The following is a 20,338-nucleotide window of genomic DNA, read 5'->3' as shown; positions in this document are numbered from 1 at the left end:
TAAGGTTTATTTATATAAAGCAACAAAAAAAACTGTCATAAAACTTGAAACCCTAAAAATATAAAGGAATTTATAGATATACATTTTGTACTTTACAAATTGCTTGTTGAGCTGTTTTAACAATGAAGTGAATCGATATTAGATCATACCTTGATATGTGGGACTTGTGGAACAAATATTCATTGGTATCGTCTCTGACTTTTGATCATTTTTCTTTTTTATATAACTCAAATAATTTGCTATACTAACAACAGTCAACAAATTATTCAACTATCTAGTATGGTATCATTATCCTTATAAACATGAGCAAAATAAGCAAAGAACTCTTTCTTTTATATTGTTTATCTTAAGAATTCTAGGAACTATGAATTAATAGATAATACAAAGAACTCGTTGAACTTATTCTTTGTACGATGTGAAGCAGATTAGGAAAATTGGTAGTTCCGGTGAAAGCGAAACAAGTTAGTCCTGGACTTTACGAGACATATTCTCTTGTTGTATTATGACAAAAGTACCGGAAGTGTAGGAGTGTAACAAAGGTGAAAAAGTATCCATTGAGTTGAAGCAAATTAAAGAACAATCAATGTAAAACAATTCTTAACTTGATCAAAGGTGAATGGTCTTATTTGTCTAAGAAAAAATGGTTTAGCCATGCAAAATAAATTAATGTTTGTGAACAGTCAACCTGAAAGGTCATGACCATAGTAACTTGAAACTTTGTCACCAACTGGAATTCACTATGTCCTTTTTACAATTACTTTAACAAAACCGGTTCATGCACACAGTGGCAACATATTCATGCATAAACACCTCTTTTCAATTCTATAAACTATTTCATAAATAGATAAAAATCAAATTAAGGGGTCTGTATTTCTATTTAATAACTGACTCATGATAAACGTATGCATGATTTTTTTTATCAAAACTGAAATAAAAATTATTAAATTTTGTATTTTTTTTAAACGTATGACAGTAGTTGGCGAATCAATAGTTGAATTAATAATTATCAAGCAGAAGAAAATTTATCAATATATTCAAAATTGATGTGAATGTTTTTGCAAAATGTTCTTTGGGAAAAATGATGACACATCTGTGCATTTTACATGACCCCAACCATGTAAGTCAAGTTGTTTGAACTATGCAGACACACCTTTTAAATTCAAATTCAAATAGGAATGTAACACAATTCCTTCACCATGCTTCGTTGCATTACTTCTCCGTTTTTTGCAGATAGGTATGAGATACCTGATATCGTACTATGCATGCAATCTCATTCTGTATCGAGTTTTCTTTCTCACCTGCTAATTTTAGGAATAAACTTCACCGAAATAAGAGAGGATCGGTTTTTCAAAATCGAATTTTAAGAATGAAAACTTTATAGACCAAAGCATAAAGCCTCATTTTAATTTATGCATTTTTAAAAATATTTTTTCATTCAAATAGCTTTCTTTCTTATTCACGTTTCGAAGTCGTTCAGGAGTTGTGTAATATGATGTCATCAATACTAAAGGTTATCTATGCTCACATAGTGTTTAAGTACTTAAGTATGTTTTATGATAAAAAGAAAAAGCAAAAAAAAAATATCATTTTCAATCAAAAGAATTCCTAGAACTATTCAATTATTCGGCGTGGAACTGAATTCTAAACTATCAAATGCAAAATTCATAATCATTTATATTTTGAACTTTACTTTTTAAACTCAACATTTGTTATTCAATCTTTATCTCACAATTAAATGCTGAAATGTTATTTTTTCAATTAGTGATTGACATTTTTCAGACTCTACGTGTATGTTTGTAATTTTAAAAGAGACAGAAAGTTATGTCTCTAAAGACAAGCTTATCTGTAATAACAACATTGTGTAATTATGCACCATATCCGACTCATGTGTAACAATTCTGTCTGTCGAATTGTTTTAACGCTTCCATCGAATTCAATGAATTCGGAATCCTTCGTCACTTGGTTTATTTCTTGGAATTGTATTTTGGTGGACCTTCGAGAATACAACACACCTTATCTTATACCTTGTACCCTCTACGCCAACATTCCACTACTCCGTTTGTACTGCACACGAATAGTGCAGTTCCAGACGAATTTCCTTGCACCGTACAAATCGCCCGGTCACAAAACGACATGTAGCCGTTTAATGATGCTTGTTAGTTCCCAAATTCATTTTCTAAATGAAACGGAAACAAGCACGTCTTGTGACCTACATGCATTAAGAATACAGTAGAATGTGTAGGAGTAGAGTAAGTTGAAGATGCATCAAATCATATCAAAGTAAAGAACAATCAATGCAGGTAATCTAAACCTGATCCAAGATGCATAGTTAGCCCTGCAAAACAAATATTTCTAGATGAAGCGTCAACACGAAAGGCCATAGTTACTTGAGATGTTGTTCTTTCATGTATTTGATGTCAAACGGCTTACGAGTTCATTGTGACCTTTCATTAATGGCATTAAAATGTTCCAAGGAGGGCCATTTCTTTGTAAATCTGCCAAAAAATAAAATTCCATTTTTAAAGTTTCGGTATCTGTGACAAAATATCCTGTTAATGAGTAATAACGTATGAGCAAAAACATGAACCTTTTTTAACTTAACTCATGGTAAACGTGTGCAAGAAATCAAAAATTATATTTCTTACAAAAATAAAATAACAAGAATACAATTAAAAGTTATTTAAAAAAAAACAGTACGTCAGAACTCATGGAATATAAAGTTGAATTAACGATTATAAAATACATGTAGAAGAAAAAATATTATTATACTCTTAATTGTAGTGGTTTGTACATGTAGATGGGTGTTGAAAAATGACAGAGCAGTATATATCCAGTGTATATCACCATGACCATCTTAGGCTTGTAGTTTAAACTCCCGAGACAATCCTCTGAAACATTAAGATTAATATCCCGCTACCCCACACCATGCTTCGTCGCGTTACTTTCCCGTTTTAAGCATGCATGGGGATACCTGATACCACACTGCAGGTGACTAAACCCGAGGTCGGGTTTTCCTTCCAACCTGTTAATCTGAGGGATTGACTTAACTAAAAATGAGAGAATTGGTTTTGACACCATTAAAGAAGAAAACTGCATGAAAACTATCTTTAAAAATTTAGTGCAAGCATATATGGTATGATTTGGGTTTTTTTTTTATCATAACATCTTTAATGTACGTTTGCTTTTGGTGATTGGCGTTTAAAATTGTTATTTTATTTAAAACAATTAAATTATAAATGTTGAATTAAGTAACATTAAAATGAAACAACAAATATTTTATCAAAGTCAGATTAACTCTTCTGTACTAGATGCATACTTTATGCTCAACGGGACTTGAAACCAAATTTACATGTAATCTATGCCCTAACTGAGGCACCCTTCAATTTAAAAATTACTTTGGAAAGTTTGAAAAATTTAACAATAACTATAGAATTTTCAGATCATAGCTTATAACACCCTAATGAACGACACATTAATGAATTAAACGATGGTAAAAAATTGATGGGGAAAATGAGATCTCAAGGTAATGAATATGACAACAATGTATTTTAAGCCGTTACCTTTACATCCGTTGTAGCGACCCACTCCTACCGCGATTTTTTGTATGAGATTGTTTTTCGCATGAAATTACATTTAACAATTTTTCTTTGATTTTTGAAAAATTCTAAGAGTTTAGAGTTTTTAAAAAATGCTTACATATAGCTTAGTATATATAAAAGCAAAACAAACACACCTTCGCAAAAAAAAGCCCAAAAACGACAAAAAAACAAAAACACAGCTCATTTTTCATATTCCTATTTTGTAATTTTGTAATAAAAACCACACACACACACACACACACACACACACACACACACACACAGAGTTTAATCGTATACGTTTTTTATGTTATTTGATACAAAATCTAAAATGATTTTTAGGTTTAAGTTTGATTGCAATTACCTAGGGAGCTAATTAATACACATGTCAGTTTATTTTGGACTCAAACATTGACTTGGGAATCGTTAAGTCCAATAAAATCTTCGTATGGCAAGTAATGTATGTACAGATTGTCATCTATAGAATACAGTTTCAGCATCACGCATTACAGAAAATGGACTTTGACTGAAATTAAACCTCTTTTAAGTTAACAAAAAAAACTTAGCAATTATTAAAACTCAGGGGAATAAAACAAATTGTATAAACTCTTGACACATTATCTATGATTAAAACGCTGCATATTTATCCTTGAAGTGTTTTTAACAGTAGGTTTATGCGTGCATCAAATCAAAGGATGTTTTTATTCTTAATAAATTGACAATAGAACATTTAATTTATCGTGTTTGCAGATTTAAATAATATACTGGTAATAATGCATAATTGTCGATCAAAATTATTTTATTTTTCATGTTTTATTCAACCATTCAGAGCATTTGATATTCAGTCAATGGAAATGCAAGTAAAGCTATCGATTTACCGATTAACATGTAAAAATGAGGGACCTTCTTTTCTGTGACATACGATGTCACATTTGATAGGACTATTCAACACTGGAGAAGTTTTAAAGCATGTGCGTGTCAGGTAAAATTGTAAAATACTACATTTATGTGCTACTATTTACTCCAATACTTACTACAAAGGTTTTTTTTTCTTTCAGTGACTGTAGAAATGCGATAAATAGCTGAAGGGTGGAAGTTTACATTATTACGTCATGTCTCGGAAAATCCTTTCTAATTATAGCATAGCACTGATAGGTATATTCAAGAGGGGTCGATTTTGATCTCGATCTACATACAAGTTAAAAATGGAAGTGTATTAGATATATACTGTCAATAAAACATTCATTACGCAAAGTTTATACAAGAGACCAACAGGCCTTTACGGTCACATGAGTATTATAGCCCATACGCGTTACATATACAGAAAAAAAAGGTAAGAGCCAGTTAAAGAAGTTTATTTTTTGCAAATCATTTTGTGAATGTAGTTGAAGAAAAAGATCCATATGAAACAATAAACATTGACTCTAATAAATGTCAAATAATAAACATATTAACAACGTGTTGTCGAAAAAAAAACCCAATGAAAATATTGATCAATACAGGATATCATTATCATCCTTCAAAACGAAATGGTCACAAGTGGTGTAGGTAATCTTATCCATGTAAAAGACACCGATTGGAAATTTGTTTATGTCATAGTGGTCTGTGGAACCGTCATTACTATTGCCTGCCCAAACCAGGACACCCAGCGACGCAGGAGTCCTTGAATCGCTCGTTTTTCTTTCACCTTACAAACATCATATGACCATCATTGAAATTCAGACAAAATCTGGATAATAGTCCCAGCTAACATGGTCTTAGGCAAACTGGAAGCGACAGTTGCGAGGTTCCACGGCCAAAGGTGGGAGGTACTGTTGGTATATTGACTTGTATTCCCGCATTGTAAAAAAGTGGTAAAAACATAAAAAATGGAAACTTCAGTTTTATTAACAATATTTCTTAAATGGACAATAAAGACAACCTTAAGATAAGTTAAAACATGAAAAGTTGGGAGCAATATAAATTTGACACGGTTAATTTCCCTGAATAACTAGAAAACCTGAGTACTAATAAATAATACAGGATTTGATTGTCGCTTTAGTCGCTCACTAGCCAATTTCCCATGATCATCATTAAATGGTAAGGGTGCAAATGTGTTCTGCATGCTTCCAAAAGGTTTCGCTTCAGTTAAGAGAACTTTCTTGAAGCACTACATTTGAAGCAGGAGTGGGGTATGAAATCGTCGCCTGCAACGATGACAATTCCGTATTATGAATTTTCGTGATGAATTATCATACAATTACAGACGGATTGACTGTTTCGTCGTAACCAATCCATCTTTACTTTGTTTGAACATTTTTTGTCTCATACGATTTCCTTCATATTCAATCTACGCGTGTCCGTGCTACTTACTCTATTGGCACGGCGGAAATCAAGCGTGCCTTCTTTCCACTTCCGGTGAACATTTTTAAGTCTATCCTCAAATATTTGTTGAAGAATGGGCGTATCAGAACCGTTTCTTTCTCTAGAAGTTCTATGCATGCACAAATTTGTCTTTTGAATTGATCTATACTTTGAGCCAGGGGTGGGTTGGGGAGACTTTCGTTCCGTTTGTTCCGATTGCGTTGTCATGTCGTCATCATCGTAATCCGGAAGAGCAAAATCATCGTAGTCGGGCTCGGGCTCCCATCTATGTAATCGCTGAGCCTCGCTAACAACAAACCGGGCAAATTCCTCCTCTGTATGAACTTTTTTAAACCAATCGATTCTCGTGGTTGACATGAGATGGAGAAAGGTACCCCAGCGATGAATAAGCATGCTAAAGAATTGCAACACAATACACAGGGCGAAAATCGAAAGAAACACGAGGGACAACGGTTCATATTTGTTGATGATGTAGAAATTTTTCAGCTTGTCTTCCATAGCCTGTAGCTGTAAAGTGATGATGATCCAGAGGAAGTTAATCATGCAGTAGATGAAAACGACGTTGTTCTTCAGGGAGATTAAATCCTGCTTGATCTTCTCTTTATGACTCTTGTCTTCGTCCAATGGGTGAAGATATTTCTTTATCATAAACTTCCAGAAATCGATTTCGCAATTCTCTAAGCGGGTAACAGGACCGTTGCCAAATATTTCCATAGTGGTCCAGTATGGGTTGTCGGGGTCGGGTTCCCATCCCTGGGGAACAACATCCTCAGTCTCTTTGGTAGTTGGTCGAGTTTTCTGAGATTGTTTTGACCTGGGATCGTTCCTTGACATCTGTTTCTGAAGAAAAAAACTATCTTCCGTTTGAACTTCTTCGGTTTTTGATTCAAATTCTACTTTACTATTGACATTCTTGCCCAATAAGATTTGAAATAGTTCCCGCGCGTCACTGATGAGACTCGTCAATCCATGGCGATTCAGTAAGTTCTTGCTTCCCTCCGTTTTCTTTTTCTCTTCTTGTTGAATTTTGAATTCTTCTTTCGTCAATTTTTTCGGCGTTTCTCGGGTTCCCCATGATACGTTGTTGAGGTTACACAAGTAATACACAGTCAGCAATACAAAAGTGGATGGCACGGTCAAGAAATACAGAAGACCGTTAACGAGACAAAAGATTTCTTGCGGATGAAGAACTCCAGCAAAAAAAAATATCGTCACCAGTCCACTTAAAAACACCACGTTAGGACTCCCAAAGTTCTCAGTGACGATACTAATGATGGTTCCAATTGTTGCTATCATCATTACAACCGTGTATAAAGCTGTTATGACGGCCGCTGCTGTGATTTGGTGATCGCTTTTCATCGTCATACAGATGACTAGATACACAACGACGGGGAGGATACTGAGGAGGTAACCTTGCCAGATAGACAGATTCAACACAGAATGATATGACCCGGTGATCATTAGAATGACAGTGGAAGGAGCTAAGATGGTTGATGCCATCAGAACGAATAGGTAAATGACGTAAGGCCGGCTTATATTGTCATTAATTCGGACCGTGTCACGCCAGGACGACAGAAGGTCCATCATGTTTGCCAAGGTTGAAGGTGACCACCGACGACGCTGGTTAAAGAACTCGTTAAATGTTTCCGGGGCAAAGGTCAAAGCATCGGCACCTGCGCAGTAATCGATTCTATGTCCTTGTTGAAGCATCAGCGTACAGAGCCATCGATCCTCGCCTATAATGAAACAAGTTAGGACCATTCAGAAAAGTTATGAATAATAACAAGATTGATCAATATTAAAATATATTAAAGAACATCAAGGATTGGAGCATTGGAATAAAATATACCTTGCTCGAATTGGATGTAGTGTCTGGCTTCTGTTGGTTTTGTTGTGTACATCTTCATGACGTTATCGTCCATTAGAGCAGAACCTCTGAACAAACTAAAACATCCAGGACAACAAAGAACGCAGCCAAAAACGTGCTCGGCAGCCTTCTGCAGCCAATGACCAACCGCGTACTCAAACTGCTGGTACCACACCATAGGACCTAGAGTTAACGTTTCATATTCTTTCATACATCTCTTTCTTTCAACCACCAGAAATGTGAAACCATTCATATAGAATTAAAGATTGCTATTGCATTTATTGACCATCTATGTCTTACCCGAGCCAATAGGATGAATCCTTCCGCATACTGCTCCTACTTTCTTGTTCTTTTTCACCCTGTCAATCAGAAGACGGACAGATTCGGGTTTGAAATCAACATCCCCGTCCAGCGTCAACAGGAAGGTGTTTTCTGCCTGTTCATACTGTTCTGGAGTCATTCGCGTGAAGAGGGATCGGGGAGGGCGAGAGCGTTGGTCCTTTTTACGGTTTTTAAGCTTGGTTCCTAAGCTCTCGTTACATTCTTCAATATATTTGTCTGCTTCACTGGATCCAAAAAGTTTGTAGCCCAAAAGGTAATAGAGGTACATACACTGGAATTAGAGACAGAACAGATCTACTCAGACTTGATCAATCATAATGGGAATCATAATCTTTGCTGTGGCTCACCACTATAGAAAACAAGAGGCCCAGGGACCACAATACTCACCTGAGTAACATAAGTCATAATTCATAATCAGCTAGTGGCAGCGTTAGGATTCAAAGACAGGCTATGCAGTCTAATACAAACAATGGAATCTTAGTTAACAGTGTCAATCTATTTGATTCAGCTAATTACAAACCATGAACAAAGTTATGTTAGCGTATTTATTCTAGTATAATTTAGAAGATTTTGATTCCGACCTTAACTTCACAGATTGATATAAAATGTGTCTTAAAATATTTCTAACATATCAATGCATTTATTTAAGATAGAAAAAAACTCACTGGTTCTGGTTCTGAAGATGATAAAAATGTAAAATTGTACGACGACAAGAACAACGACAGACGATGAACAAATTTTGATCAAAGACGATACGATTCACAACAAGCCATCAATAGTCATTCAAAGCAGATGTCCGATATAAAGTAAGCATATTTATTAATACACGTCCTTTCACATACCTGTGACCAACGTTTCCTGTGTCTCATTTTGTTTTTATCTTTCAAGTGTACAACCATGTGTGTATGTCCAGGCATTATCAAAGTCAGGCGTCCCCCGTAAGGTGTCACTGTCTTCTCAGGAGGGTGGACGGTAATTGGTACTTTTACTACTGACCTGTTCAATAGTACAAATATAATCAAAACACCCACAGGCACAAACACATAATTTTTGGGTTTACTTCCATTTAATTTCAAGTTTTACCTGGCCGCGTCCTCCATACAATCAATATACTGGCGGACGAACATGTTTGGAACCCATTTATCCACCTTTTCATCCAATTCAAAAGCATCGTCGAAAATGACATGCACTGCAAAATATTTTTAAATGAAAGAAAAGGGGAGCAAGCTCACTACCCAAGCTTCCCTAATACTTGACAAAGAACATAATAAATGGCAAGGTATGCATAAATGCACAAAATAATTTGATAAACGGCATAACTTTAAAAAGTCCTGAAAATATGCACATCTATTCATTTGTCCTTGAAGGACCGAAATTTTAAGCAAAATAATGGAATATGAATTTTTAAGGTAATATATGCACATCTGCACAGAGTTTCCACAATGCCTACATGATTTTACTAAATTCCATTCAGCGGTGTAAAAAGAGTTTTCTAAGTTCAAAAGGGCCGAAATCACCCTCAAAATAATGGAATTTGAATTTCCTTGTAATATACACCTAAATATCTACAAAGTTTTACAAAATTTCGCACAGCGTTTTAAGAGGAGATGCGCTATCAAAAACAGGACTGACTGAGTGACAAATGGACCAGTTTAAAACATTATACGTTATCAAAATTTAACAATGTTTGCAAGTAACATGAAACTTTTATGAATTTAATAATTAATTCAAATAGTCGCAGTTGATTTGCGTCAAAGAATTTACTTACATTTTAAATCATAGAAGTCTGGGTCATGAATTTTGAACTTTTCCTGCGCAAGTTTGCTTGCACAATGAACGTAATCCAGTCTGCAATGACACAAATTTTATAAAAGCATTTATACATAACATGTATTTCATTTAAAAACTTTTTACATAGATATGCACATATAATGCTAATGATACCTAAATAATGATTTCAACAATTGGGTCATCTCCTGTCGGGTTTCGTGCCACATTGTTGCGCATGCGTACACCTGTGGAGTGACGTTTGCTGTGCTGTATACGTCATCAGTGTCCTCGCCTACATAGCGGGAAGTATAAAAGCCGGTCAGTTTGACCTCCTTATCATTACGACGGCGTCGAAGAGTCAAGGTAAAGTCCAGAAAGATGCCTTCGAAATGTGGAGTTACGAAAAGTCTACAAGGGAAAATTTGTCATAAATTAAAACACCTTTCTATGTAGAAAATGATGTAATTTGTCACTTGAAAATTTACTTCAGGTCGCGGATTAAAAATTTTGCGCCCATTGCGCAGGGTATTGCGCATAACTGTCGTAAAAACAAATGCAGATTAAAATGGTCAAATATGTAGAATATCATACAACGTTTTTAATTTTGAATATCATAAAAATATTTTAGTGAAATGAATCCTTAGAATAATGAACAGAAGTATTTTAATTATTTTGCCGCTTCTTCGAATATGGAAGTTATCCTCGTCGGAGTCAGGGTCTTACGATAACGTCAGTTGAGACTTTGACGTAACAATTGACAAAAGTAAACGTCGTGCATTCTTCATTGCAGCGTCAATAATTAAAATTGAAAATATAATTTGCAAAATAATAACATATGAGCGATCTTTTCATGTCTTGTGCGAGTGGAAATGCACTTTTTTTATCTATTACAAATAAAATGAAATTTGATTCGTAAACATCATTTTATTCTGTACAATTTTATTTGTAAAATGGCTGGCAATACACGTTTATATGACCAAACTATGAGGGCGGATAGCATAAAAACTATTGGGTCATTGGTCCATTGCTGAAAATTAATAAAGAAATCGTTATTTGTAATTTTTTTTAACATATTATATTGAAAATGATAACCCCCTTTTTTCTATATTAACCTATATAGAATAACGGGGATGATTTGAACAAACGACCAAATATAAGCGCGGTAAGGAAAAAATAATCCGATCAGTTTACTTTATATTATGCATATAGTATATTCATAAGTTGACATTTTCCCCCCAGACTCCTAATGAAAACAATTTTTATGATATATTTTTATTTATCGACTTACTTTTCAATTTCGGACATTCTCTCGCTTTGTGGAAACCAGATATGAGAGACTGTGATGCAGTAAGACAACCAGACCAATATGGCGCAAATAATTGGAATCATGAGTGAGTAAAGATCTGTTGATTTCGGACAAAACCACCCGCCTGTGTGCCAGATTGGAAGAAAGTCGAACTCACACTGGAAGAATATAAAAAGCAAGGATACTGCAGGACCTATCACCAGTGGAAAAGAGAATGCCGTTCTCTGCATGTGCAATTTGCACTCTAGACCAGCTAGGTATGTGCAAACTATCCCAGAGCCCATTTGTACAAATAGCAAGCTATAGGACAATCCAATTTCTTCCGCTTTGGACGAGTACTTGCTGGTTGTTGCGTTGAATTCGTCGGTGCCAAGAACAACAAGGCTTGTGTTATCGGTGATCAGTCGTGCCATCAGGATTGCCAAGCCTATTTTAAAAGGCGCTATTAAAAAATAGGACGTTTCTCTGACGTCCTGTAGAATAGACCGCCAGTGTTTGAATGGGATGGTGATTCGCCCGAACACGGCCCATTCTCCAGAAACGTAGTTCTCCCACCAACCGCTTGATAGCAGTATCAAGGACAGCGGCAGCTCCCATTCACAGGTCTGGTTCAAGGTCACGCATGTTCTTAAAGTCGTTGTTTCGTTGTAAGCTTCAATGATGGAATAGTTTCCTGGCATTATGAAGTTGCCGACGGAAAAGAACGGAATGGCAGAGATTTGGACTAGACATGCTGCTATGTTAAATATGATAGCCACGATCTTACTCATGCGGAGATTCGGCCTCTTCTCGTGATTTATGACCTTTAATAGACTCGGAATCTGGCAAACTGCAAACGTTACAGTTAAACCTCTGAAAAAGTCAGTGGATGGTAATACTCGAAACAGTAAGAGACACATTCCGAATGTCTGTAATCCCTCTATCACCAAAAGCTGAAAAACAAGATGACCTAGGGTTAAAGGTCGGATTTTAATTTTTTTTTTCAAATAAACTTTCTTTGAATCTTATCCATATCAAAATGAAATCGAACATTATCAATTGTTGAGCGATATAAATATTGCCGTGCTTTTGAATCATAGTACTTACAACAAAAAACGTTTGCATGGATGGCCATTCTTTTCTACCGAACAAAATCTTCATGAATGCCATAAACCAATTGAATGCAATAGGTCCACAGAGACAAATAAGCAATGAAAATAAATGATGACCTCTCGTTTGCTCACCCTACAATTAGTTCAAATACGTAAAGAATTAGGCTGAAGTAATGCAAAAATGTAAAATATCCAGAATAAAATGAAAGATAAAAAAACAAAGTGGTGGTCTTACTTTATTAATCCCTAAAGTTAACATCAGAAGCGAGAGTTTGCTGGCAACGATGCAAGCGATGATGATGATTGACGACGAAGAAGAAGTAGAGAAACAGACGAATCCCCTTCAAGATCTCCTTGAAGAAGTAATCCTCATCAAACTCCCTCTCTGATAATTGGAAAATATCGTACGGACGCCTGAATGACAAAAAATACTGTAAGAGAACGCCAATGATTCATTTCTACAATAAAAATAGAGTTAATGGACAGGGGCCCGTTTCACAAAGATTTCCTAAGATGTTTCCTAAGATAGAACTTAAGTAATGTCTAAGTTATAACTTCGGAAGTTCCTAAGATTTGTCATAGCTGTTTCACAAAACTTTCTTAGCGTAACGCAGTTGACTAAGTCTTATCTTAAGATACATTGTAAGCCACTTTTAAAGCATTTTGTTAATTCCTAACATTTATCGATCATGTAAATTCTTTTCAATATGTCACGGTTTAAACTTTCTAAGAAAACGTAAAACCGCATTCCCTGATTCACCTAGACACAAATTAGAAAAAAAGTTAAAACGTGTAAATAGAGTATAAATAGTGTAGTGCCAATGTGCATGCCCTGAAATTTTGTATAATATTTTACCTTCACGTGCATACACGAGTAGATAAAAATAACGTAATAAAACCGTATATTCTTTGAAAACGTTTTTTTTTAATTTGAGAGATCGCAGTATATTTCTTGTTTTTTGCTACATGTACATATCATTTTTGACAGCATGAATCATTTGAAAACATTTGTCACAGCTAGAATTTCTGTTATTCTTTATAAATGACCGAGTGCATTTTTTTGTCCAGTCAGTCCATTGTAAATAGTCCGCGTTAACAAATACGGATATGCTTAATCCTAAATTATAAATACCCGTTGAGATATCCAAATATTATGACTTTACTATATCTTACGGTATATTTCAAAATGGAATACAATACTCACATGCAGTGACAAGTAGGATTTAGAACGGAAAGATGTGGAACTTTTAAACTAAGTTTAATGTAATGCGTGTTTTCTTGTAATGGTTGATATACGAAAAGGGTTTTTTAACAAAAGGAAACATGGCAAATAAATGCATCTTGGCTGATAGAGGAAGCGAGGATAAAAGGCAACAATTTCTTAATGAAACAGCAATCCTAAGGATGATTTAGCATCGACATACCTACACCATTTGCCGGTCATTCCAACCCCAAATCCAAAGAAAACACCTAAAATTTCTTTCGTAAAAGAAGAGCTTATTTGGTGGAGGGATAGGACAAATCATCCAGTCATTCTGTATTTGAGTTTTATTTAGTATTTATTCCCATTTTTATCGAACTACTTAAAGGGGCATGGTCACGATTTTGGTCAAATTTTATTTTTCTGTTTTTATTTTTTACAATGCTTTGGGAATGCATTTCTAATGATCCAAAGAATTTTGAGAGTCAGTCGTAGAGTCATAAGCAAGATACAGGGCTCACAACTCTTTGTAATGTAAACAAGGCTCGTGCCCTGTTTTTGTTTACATATGTTAAATATACCTGTAAAAATCTTTTTCAAACTAATTTGTCTATGTTCTTATTCATTTTAAGCATAAATAAACTGTCCCTAACGTTTAACGCATCATTTTTGGTCTAAAACTGGAGTTTTCAATTTAACATTCAAAATGTAAACAAAGGCTTTGATTACATAGCAAAGAATTGTAAGCTCCGTAACTCGCTTATAACTCAACAAATGACACTCAAATTTTGGTTGCCCATTAAAAATGCCTTACTGAAGCATTGTAAATATTAAAATCGGAGAAATAATTTTTTTTGCATTATCATCAGCGCACTAGCTACAATGTATAACAATACCCGCTACCCATTTGCACGTGCGACCAGATAATCTTTAAAAAATATTAAAATTAAAAGTCTACACGAAAAAAATTAATTGAAGAAATATATGTTTATTTTGATAATTCTAAAGTTTTCAGTTAAGAAGTAAAGTGAACAAGTCCTAATGATTCGTTTTTTCTTGTAATTTTGTTCAACTTTAATGTGCATGTAATTCATTTCATTATAAAAGAAATAGTCGCCATGTTAAGTTAATCCTTAGACATCGATTTACCTGTCTTAAAGTTAAAACATAACTTAAGAATTTCATAAGATAAGACTGGAATAGTGAAAGTGATAAGTAATGAACTTAGGAAAAGTTCATTCCTAAGATATAACTTAGTCCTATGTATGCTTTGTGAAACAGGCCCCTGGATCTTTAAAAATTGTTGTATGGACGCTTAAGTGTATAAAAATATTTTTTTATTTAAAAAATGCAAATGAAGTGCTTGTAAAACAAAAAAAGATATGGATAATGGTATCGTATAAAGGTTTGAGTACACACCATTGTTCTGCCTCTGGCTTGTCTTTTTCGATCTCAGTCGATTGGTTCGAACTTCGTGAATCTTCGGTAAACTGTTTTTGAACTCCTTCCTTCTTTGTCATACTGACACTGTCCTCAATAGCATCTGCTATACTTGGACTACGACCTGAATAATTTGTATGATAGTCACGTGGTATGTTATAATTTTTGTCGATGATAAACTAATAGAGAATATTGTTTAGAAACCTTTTTGATTTGATTAAATCCTCCATTAAAAAATTAACTTTCCCGAGTTGAATAAAGAGCTAACAAAATTTCACGATCTCAAACTTGCTAAAGCAAACGTAACATTTTGAAAAAAAAATGTTTATAGAGCAATGGTAGGGAACTTTGTAGGTTATTATATTTAACAACCACAAATTGATAAATATTCAACCTGCTGTCTTCATGTATGTCGTAAAATTTAGATGTTTTAAGCCGGGCTCTGCTGAAAGCATAGTCCTGGCTGTAGGCAGGCAAATCGCCAGTGTTACTATAAATAGCACAACTTCAAAAGTAAACAAAAAACCAAACAGTGTCAAAGTAAAAGCTTCCGCTATACCAAATAGTTACACGAAGAGCCACGTTTTGTCAAAAGTGTTGGCATTTTAATTTCTTTGTTTTTAAATTTCGAGAGAATTGTCTATCTTTTTTTAGTTTTCTTATTAATAACGTGTTTTTAAAACATTACTACAGTGGTAACAGCGTTATTGTTGACAAGCCAATCGTGTTAAATAGTTCGTGTAACGTGGGTGATCGTTCGTGTAACGTGCGGGATCGTGCGTGTATCAGGAAAATTGGTTTGCGTTTTTTACCGTGCGTGTTCGTGCGTGATCGTGCGGTTTTTTCGTTTTGTAACTTTTTTACGGAATGCCAGGATTTATTCTTAAAACAAAGGCAAGTAGTTTCTTTTAAAACAGTGTGAATTTTTTTTTATAGAACATTGACAGTTGTTAACATTCATTCTCTCTTTCGTTGTTAAATACATTTTTTTATTTCCATAGCTCATTCAATCCTTTGTTCGGTCGAGTTAGTTTTGCTTAATTTTATAATCAGCCTATATCAAGCATCAATTGTGTCTTGACAAATAATTTCAATCATATTAGCAAAAGCGACACGTTGAATGAAAGCGGCCAAGCTTACCCATTCCCCGTTTTAAATTAAACGATTATTCCCATGCAACGTTTTTCTTTCAAATGAGAATACGATACGCATTATTATCTAGTAGATTGTATACACATTTGTTTGAAATAAAATTTATTTAGACGCTTTAAAATTTAGAATAAATAGAAATAAATCAATTATGTACTGTAAATTATGAAAATATTGGATGTGAAAAATCGAAATTCTATGGAACAAGGTAACAAATTTACCTGTATTCCGCATAATTAAATCGTACGTAAGAGAGTTAGATTACATAAACTGTCAACTCGTATGTAAAAAATTTCGTGTAGTTTATGCATTATCTTCATTTCTATTACACGTAATTTTTTTTCACTTACGATAGAAGTTAATATTCGTTATGGAGACAAAAAAATTAATTTGTGTGTAAATCCTTTATATTTGTGTATGGATGTGTAGAAGTGTTAACTCGTAAAGCCTGTCTCACACAGAACACGGTTGGGCACACGGTTCCAATACGGTATACTCGGTTATACACGGGTTGAGTAGTACGAGTATTGAGCTCCAACCGTGCCTGGGGATGAGTTGGTACGATTTAGACTCGAATGTAGAACGAATATGTACGAACAAAGCACGGATATACTCGGTCAAGCAAGGTTTGTCACGGTTTGAACACGATTTGCAAACGATTTTCATACGATTGTTGTACGGTTCCAAGTACGGTCTAGTACGGTCTGTTACGGCCTAGTACAATTAAACACGACTTTTACTCGATTAACTGGACATTTACAGGGTTTACATACGGTCCCACCGACTTTTGTTCGAGTTATGCTCGAATTATCACACATTTGTGTATGTTTTGATATAAATTGACTCGTTTTGGTGGCTTGGCTTCATATATTTTCGAATTTTCAACAGAGAAGTTATAAAAATGGCAGATGACAGAATAAGGGAATTAGAAATCAGGATAAGACTGATAGACATTGAGATTATTTTGGCCAGGTCTGCATCTTTGGGTATCTCGTCAGGTAGTGTCAGTGGGTCCTCCAGCTCATCAGGGTCGACAGGGTCAACAGGTTGAAGTGGTCGGAGGGCCTTGGTGGCCCTTTTTGTATTCTCTCTTGGAGAATCTTCCATGGTGGGGATTCTTTTGGGGACCTTCTTCTTCTTTGAAGGCATTATGTAGCTAGTACTCTGTTGTTTTAAGGTGTCAGCAGGTAGTTGTGTTTTCTGTTGTGTTCGAGTGCTGTATGATCATACACGAGCTTTGTACAGACGTAGAGGCCGTGTCTGGTCGTACTTGACCATGTATAATTCGTACTTGAAACGTATTGGTCGTATGGCAATCGTATGAAACCGTATTGGTCGTATAAAACCGTGTGTACACTCGTGTGAATCGTACGGTGATCGTGTGACATTCGAGTTTTAATCCGGGTGTTGGATGTAGGACTTGGGAACGGTTTCACACGATTCCATACGATTTATATACGATATTGACACGGTTGAGCTCACTCGTGGAATGGAGATTCATGTGCGGTTGTATATACGGTCTCGTACGGTCTCACACGGTCTTGTACGATCGCTAATATGATCATACACGGACATGGCACCCGTGCCAGTTTTTTAAAAGTTTAAAAAATCATACACGGCTTTCACGGATACACTCGAATGGCCCGAGTGTAAGTCGGATAAGGCCACGGTTGGTTCGGTTGTATGTACGGTTTACACGGGTGGCCAACAGTATAAGACGTGTGTTCTGTGTGAGACAGGCTTTAAATACAAAACAGTGCATGACTAAAGTACACGTCGCTTTTCAATAACACACAAATATAAAGTAATACGTTTCCTTAATTTTAATCTTAAAAATTAATTTTGATTTTGCGTGTTTAATGGTGTAGAATCGTTCGGTTGCGTGTTTTACCGTTTTCGTTAGTGTATCGTGAAGATTCAGTAAGTTAGTGATCGTCCGTGTATCGTGCGTGATCGTTCGTGTATCGTGCGTGATCGTTCGTGTATCAGAATCGCGCGTGTCGTTTGTCAACAATAACGTTGCTACCACTGTATGCATTTTGGACACATACAATGCGCATGATTTTCCTGGAACTACTTTGCTGCGCGTTGAAGAAATTGGGATTAAATATATGACGTTTGTTGCAAAATTCAAGGCAGCAACTGTTGAAATTTTTTCTACTAGACAAATTTTTAGCCGGGCTCTGCTGAAAGCAGAGTCCTGGCTATAGGCAGGCAAATCGCCAATGTTACTATAAATAGCACAACTTCAAAAGTAAACAAAAAACCAAAAAGCGTCAAGGTAAAGCTTCCGCTGTACCAAATAGTTACTCAAAGAGCCACGTTTTGTCAAAAGTGTTGGCATTTTGTTTCTTTTTTTTAAATTTCGAGAGAATTGTCTATCTTTTTTTTAGTTTTCTTATTAATAACGTGTTTTTAAAACATTACTATGCATTTTGGACACATACAATGCGCATGAATTTCCATGAACTACTTTGCTGCGCGATGAAGAAATGGGGATTGAATATATAATGCTTGTTGCGATATTCAAGGCAACTGTGGAACTTTTTAACTTCTACTAGACAGACATATTTTTTGTTTATAGCCGCTTACAAAATTTGGTCGCTCTCTGATGCTTTGCCAACATTAAAAGCATGAGAGAGAGAGAGAGAGAGAGAGAGAAAGAGAAAGAGAGAGATTTTCAGTCTTTACTACACAATATGCATAAAGACACGCCAAAAGAGCCCGGCTTTCAGTACTTTGATTTTTAAAGTAGTTGCATATTGTGAAAATTGATGAATGTACTATTTCTTATTGATTTTGTAAAATAATAGCCTAATTCATTTGTCTTTAAATGAAAATATTTGTTCACTTATTTAAGCAAGGCACGTTATTTTATTTTACAGGCCGAGATTACACGCGCGTGTTCGCGCCGTTTCTAACGCAGCATTTGCATATTTTGTTTTTGTAGATTAACATACTTTTTTTATATTAAACAATAACATTTATTTATATATTGATTAGATAATGTTATAACCATTTAACATCTATCAAATTAAGGAGGTGAATGTACATACTATGTCAACTGATAGTAAGTTACACAGGGGTTTTAATTGATAATGAACATTTTCAATTCTTATTTTTTAATTTTTTAAAGTTCAAGAAATCTGTTTGCAATATCGGCCCTTGTCACCAATTTAAACTGTGACACTTGCAGCAGACGCAAGGTATACCTCTGAAACATTATTTCTGCGATATAAAGAAATATTGTTGTTTAATTTAGTAATTATTGAAACTAAAAAGATTGATTTAATCACTAAAATAACCATTTATTTACTAACATGTAACGGAGATTACTGATTTTTTAAAATTCGTTTTACCTTAACAATGAACTGAGTAAATGATAAATCATACCTTGACTTGTTGAAATATAAATCGTGGGTATTGTTCCTGATTTCGGATCTTTTTTGTATATAACTTAACTAAAAACAGGATTTAAAACAATAATACAAAAATATTCAACTGACTTGTATGATAAACTAAAATACACACAGAAAGGTGAGAGAACACACAGTATTTATCTTCTTTTATCAAAAGCATTCTAAGAACTTTGCAATAATTCGAAAAAAACCAAGGAATAAGTGGAATTCAATTCTTCGTACTATGTGGTGCAGTTTAAAATAACTGATTCTTCCGGTGAAAGTGAAACAAGTTCATCCTGGAATTTACGACACATGCTCTCTGCTTGTAGAATGACAAAAGAACCAAAAATGTAGGAGTGTAGCCAAGGTCATGAAGTACCCATCGAATTGAAGACTCATGATAAATTGTCTCTTTAGACTTAATTGAAACTGTATGTTCTGCATTGGTGTCCAAGAATTAAAAATTTGTTCAGCCATGTAAAAAAAATGAATGGATGCAAAAATTAAAAAAAAATAATCTAAAAAGTCAAATTTATTTGAGACTTTGCTCATTTAAGTATTTTATGTTAAACGAGTTCATTGTGTCTTTTTAACATTGTCATTGAATTGTTCTGAAGCTTAACAAATCTGGGCCATACACACAATTGCCGTATTTATGCTTGAGCACCTCTTTCCAAATTCTTGTTTAATCCCCCAAATAATTAAAAAAAATCCTTTTTTAAGTTTCGGTTCTTTGACCAAAAATAAATAACAACCACTTTTGAGTTTGAAATAAAATAATATTCATCACTCATCCAAAGTGCTATAAACGTGGAAGGAATATAAAAAT

At 34.7% G+C, this 20,338-nt stretch overlaps 1 protein-coding gene across 1 annotated transcript; it reads right to left on the bottom strand.

Moving 5' to 3' along the window:
- Positions 1-5,051: 5,051 nt before the first annotated feature.
- LOC105333743 (chitin synthase chs-2) lies at positions 5,052-12,141 on the bottom strand. The gene is made up of 8 exons (XM_034467623.2): positions 11,210-12,141; positions 10,096-10,329; positions 9,920-9,999; positions 9,235-9,340; positions 8,994-9,147; positions 8,110-8,422; positions 7,792-7,992; positions 5,052-7,678 (listed from the first exon to the last, which is right to left on the bottom strand). Exons 1-8 carry the CDS (start codon positions 12,124-12,126, stop codon positions 5,883-5,885), a joined length of 3,801 nt encoding a protein of 1,266 aa, XP_034323514.2. The 5' UTR covers positions 12,127-12,141; the 3' UTR covers positions 5,052-5,882.
- Between the last annotated feature and the right edge of the window lie 8,197 nt (positions 12,142-20,338).

This window comes from Magallana gigas, chromosome 6 (genome assembly GCF_963853765.1).
Source record: "Magallana gigas chromosome 6, xbMagGiga1.1, whole genome shotgun sequence".
Taxonomy (NCBI): Eukaryota; Metazoa; Mollusca; class Bivalvia; order Ostreida; family Ostreidae; genus Magallana; species Magallana gigas.
Note: the sequence above shows the minus strand (reverse complement) of the source record. Positions and strands in the feature narration are given on the sequence as shown.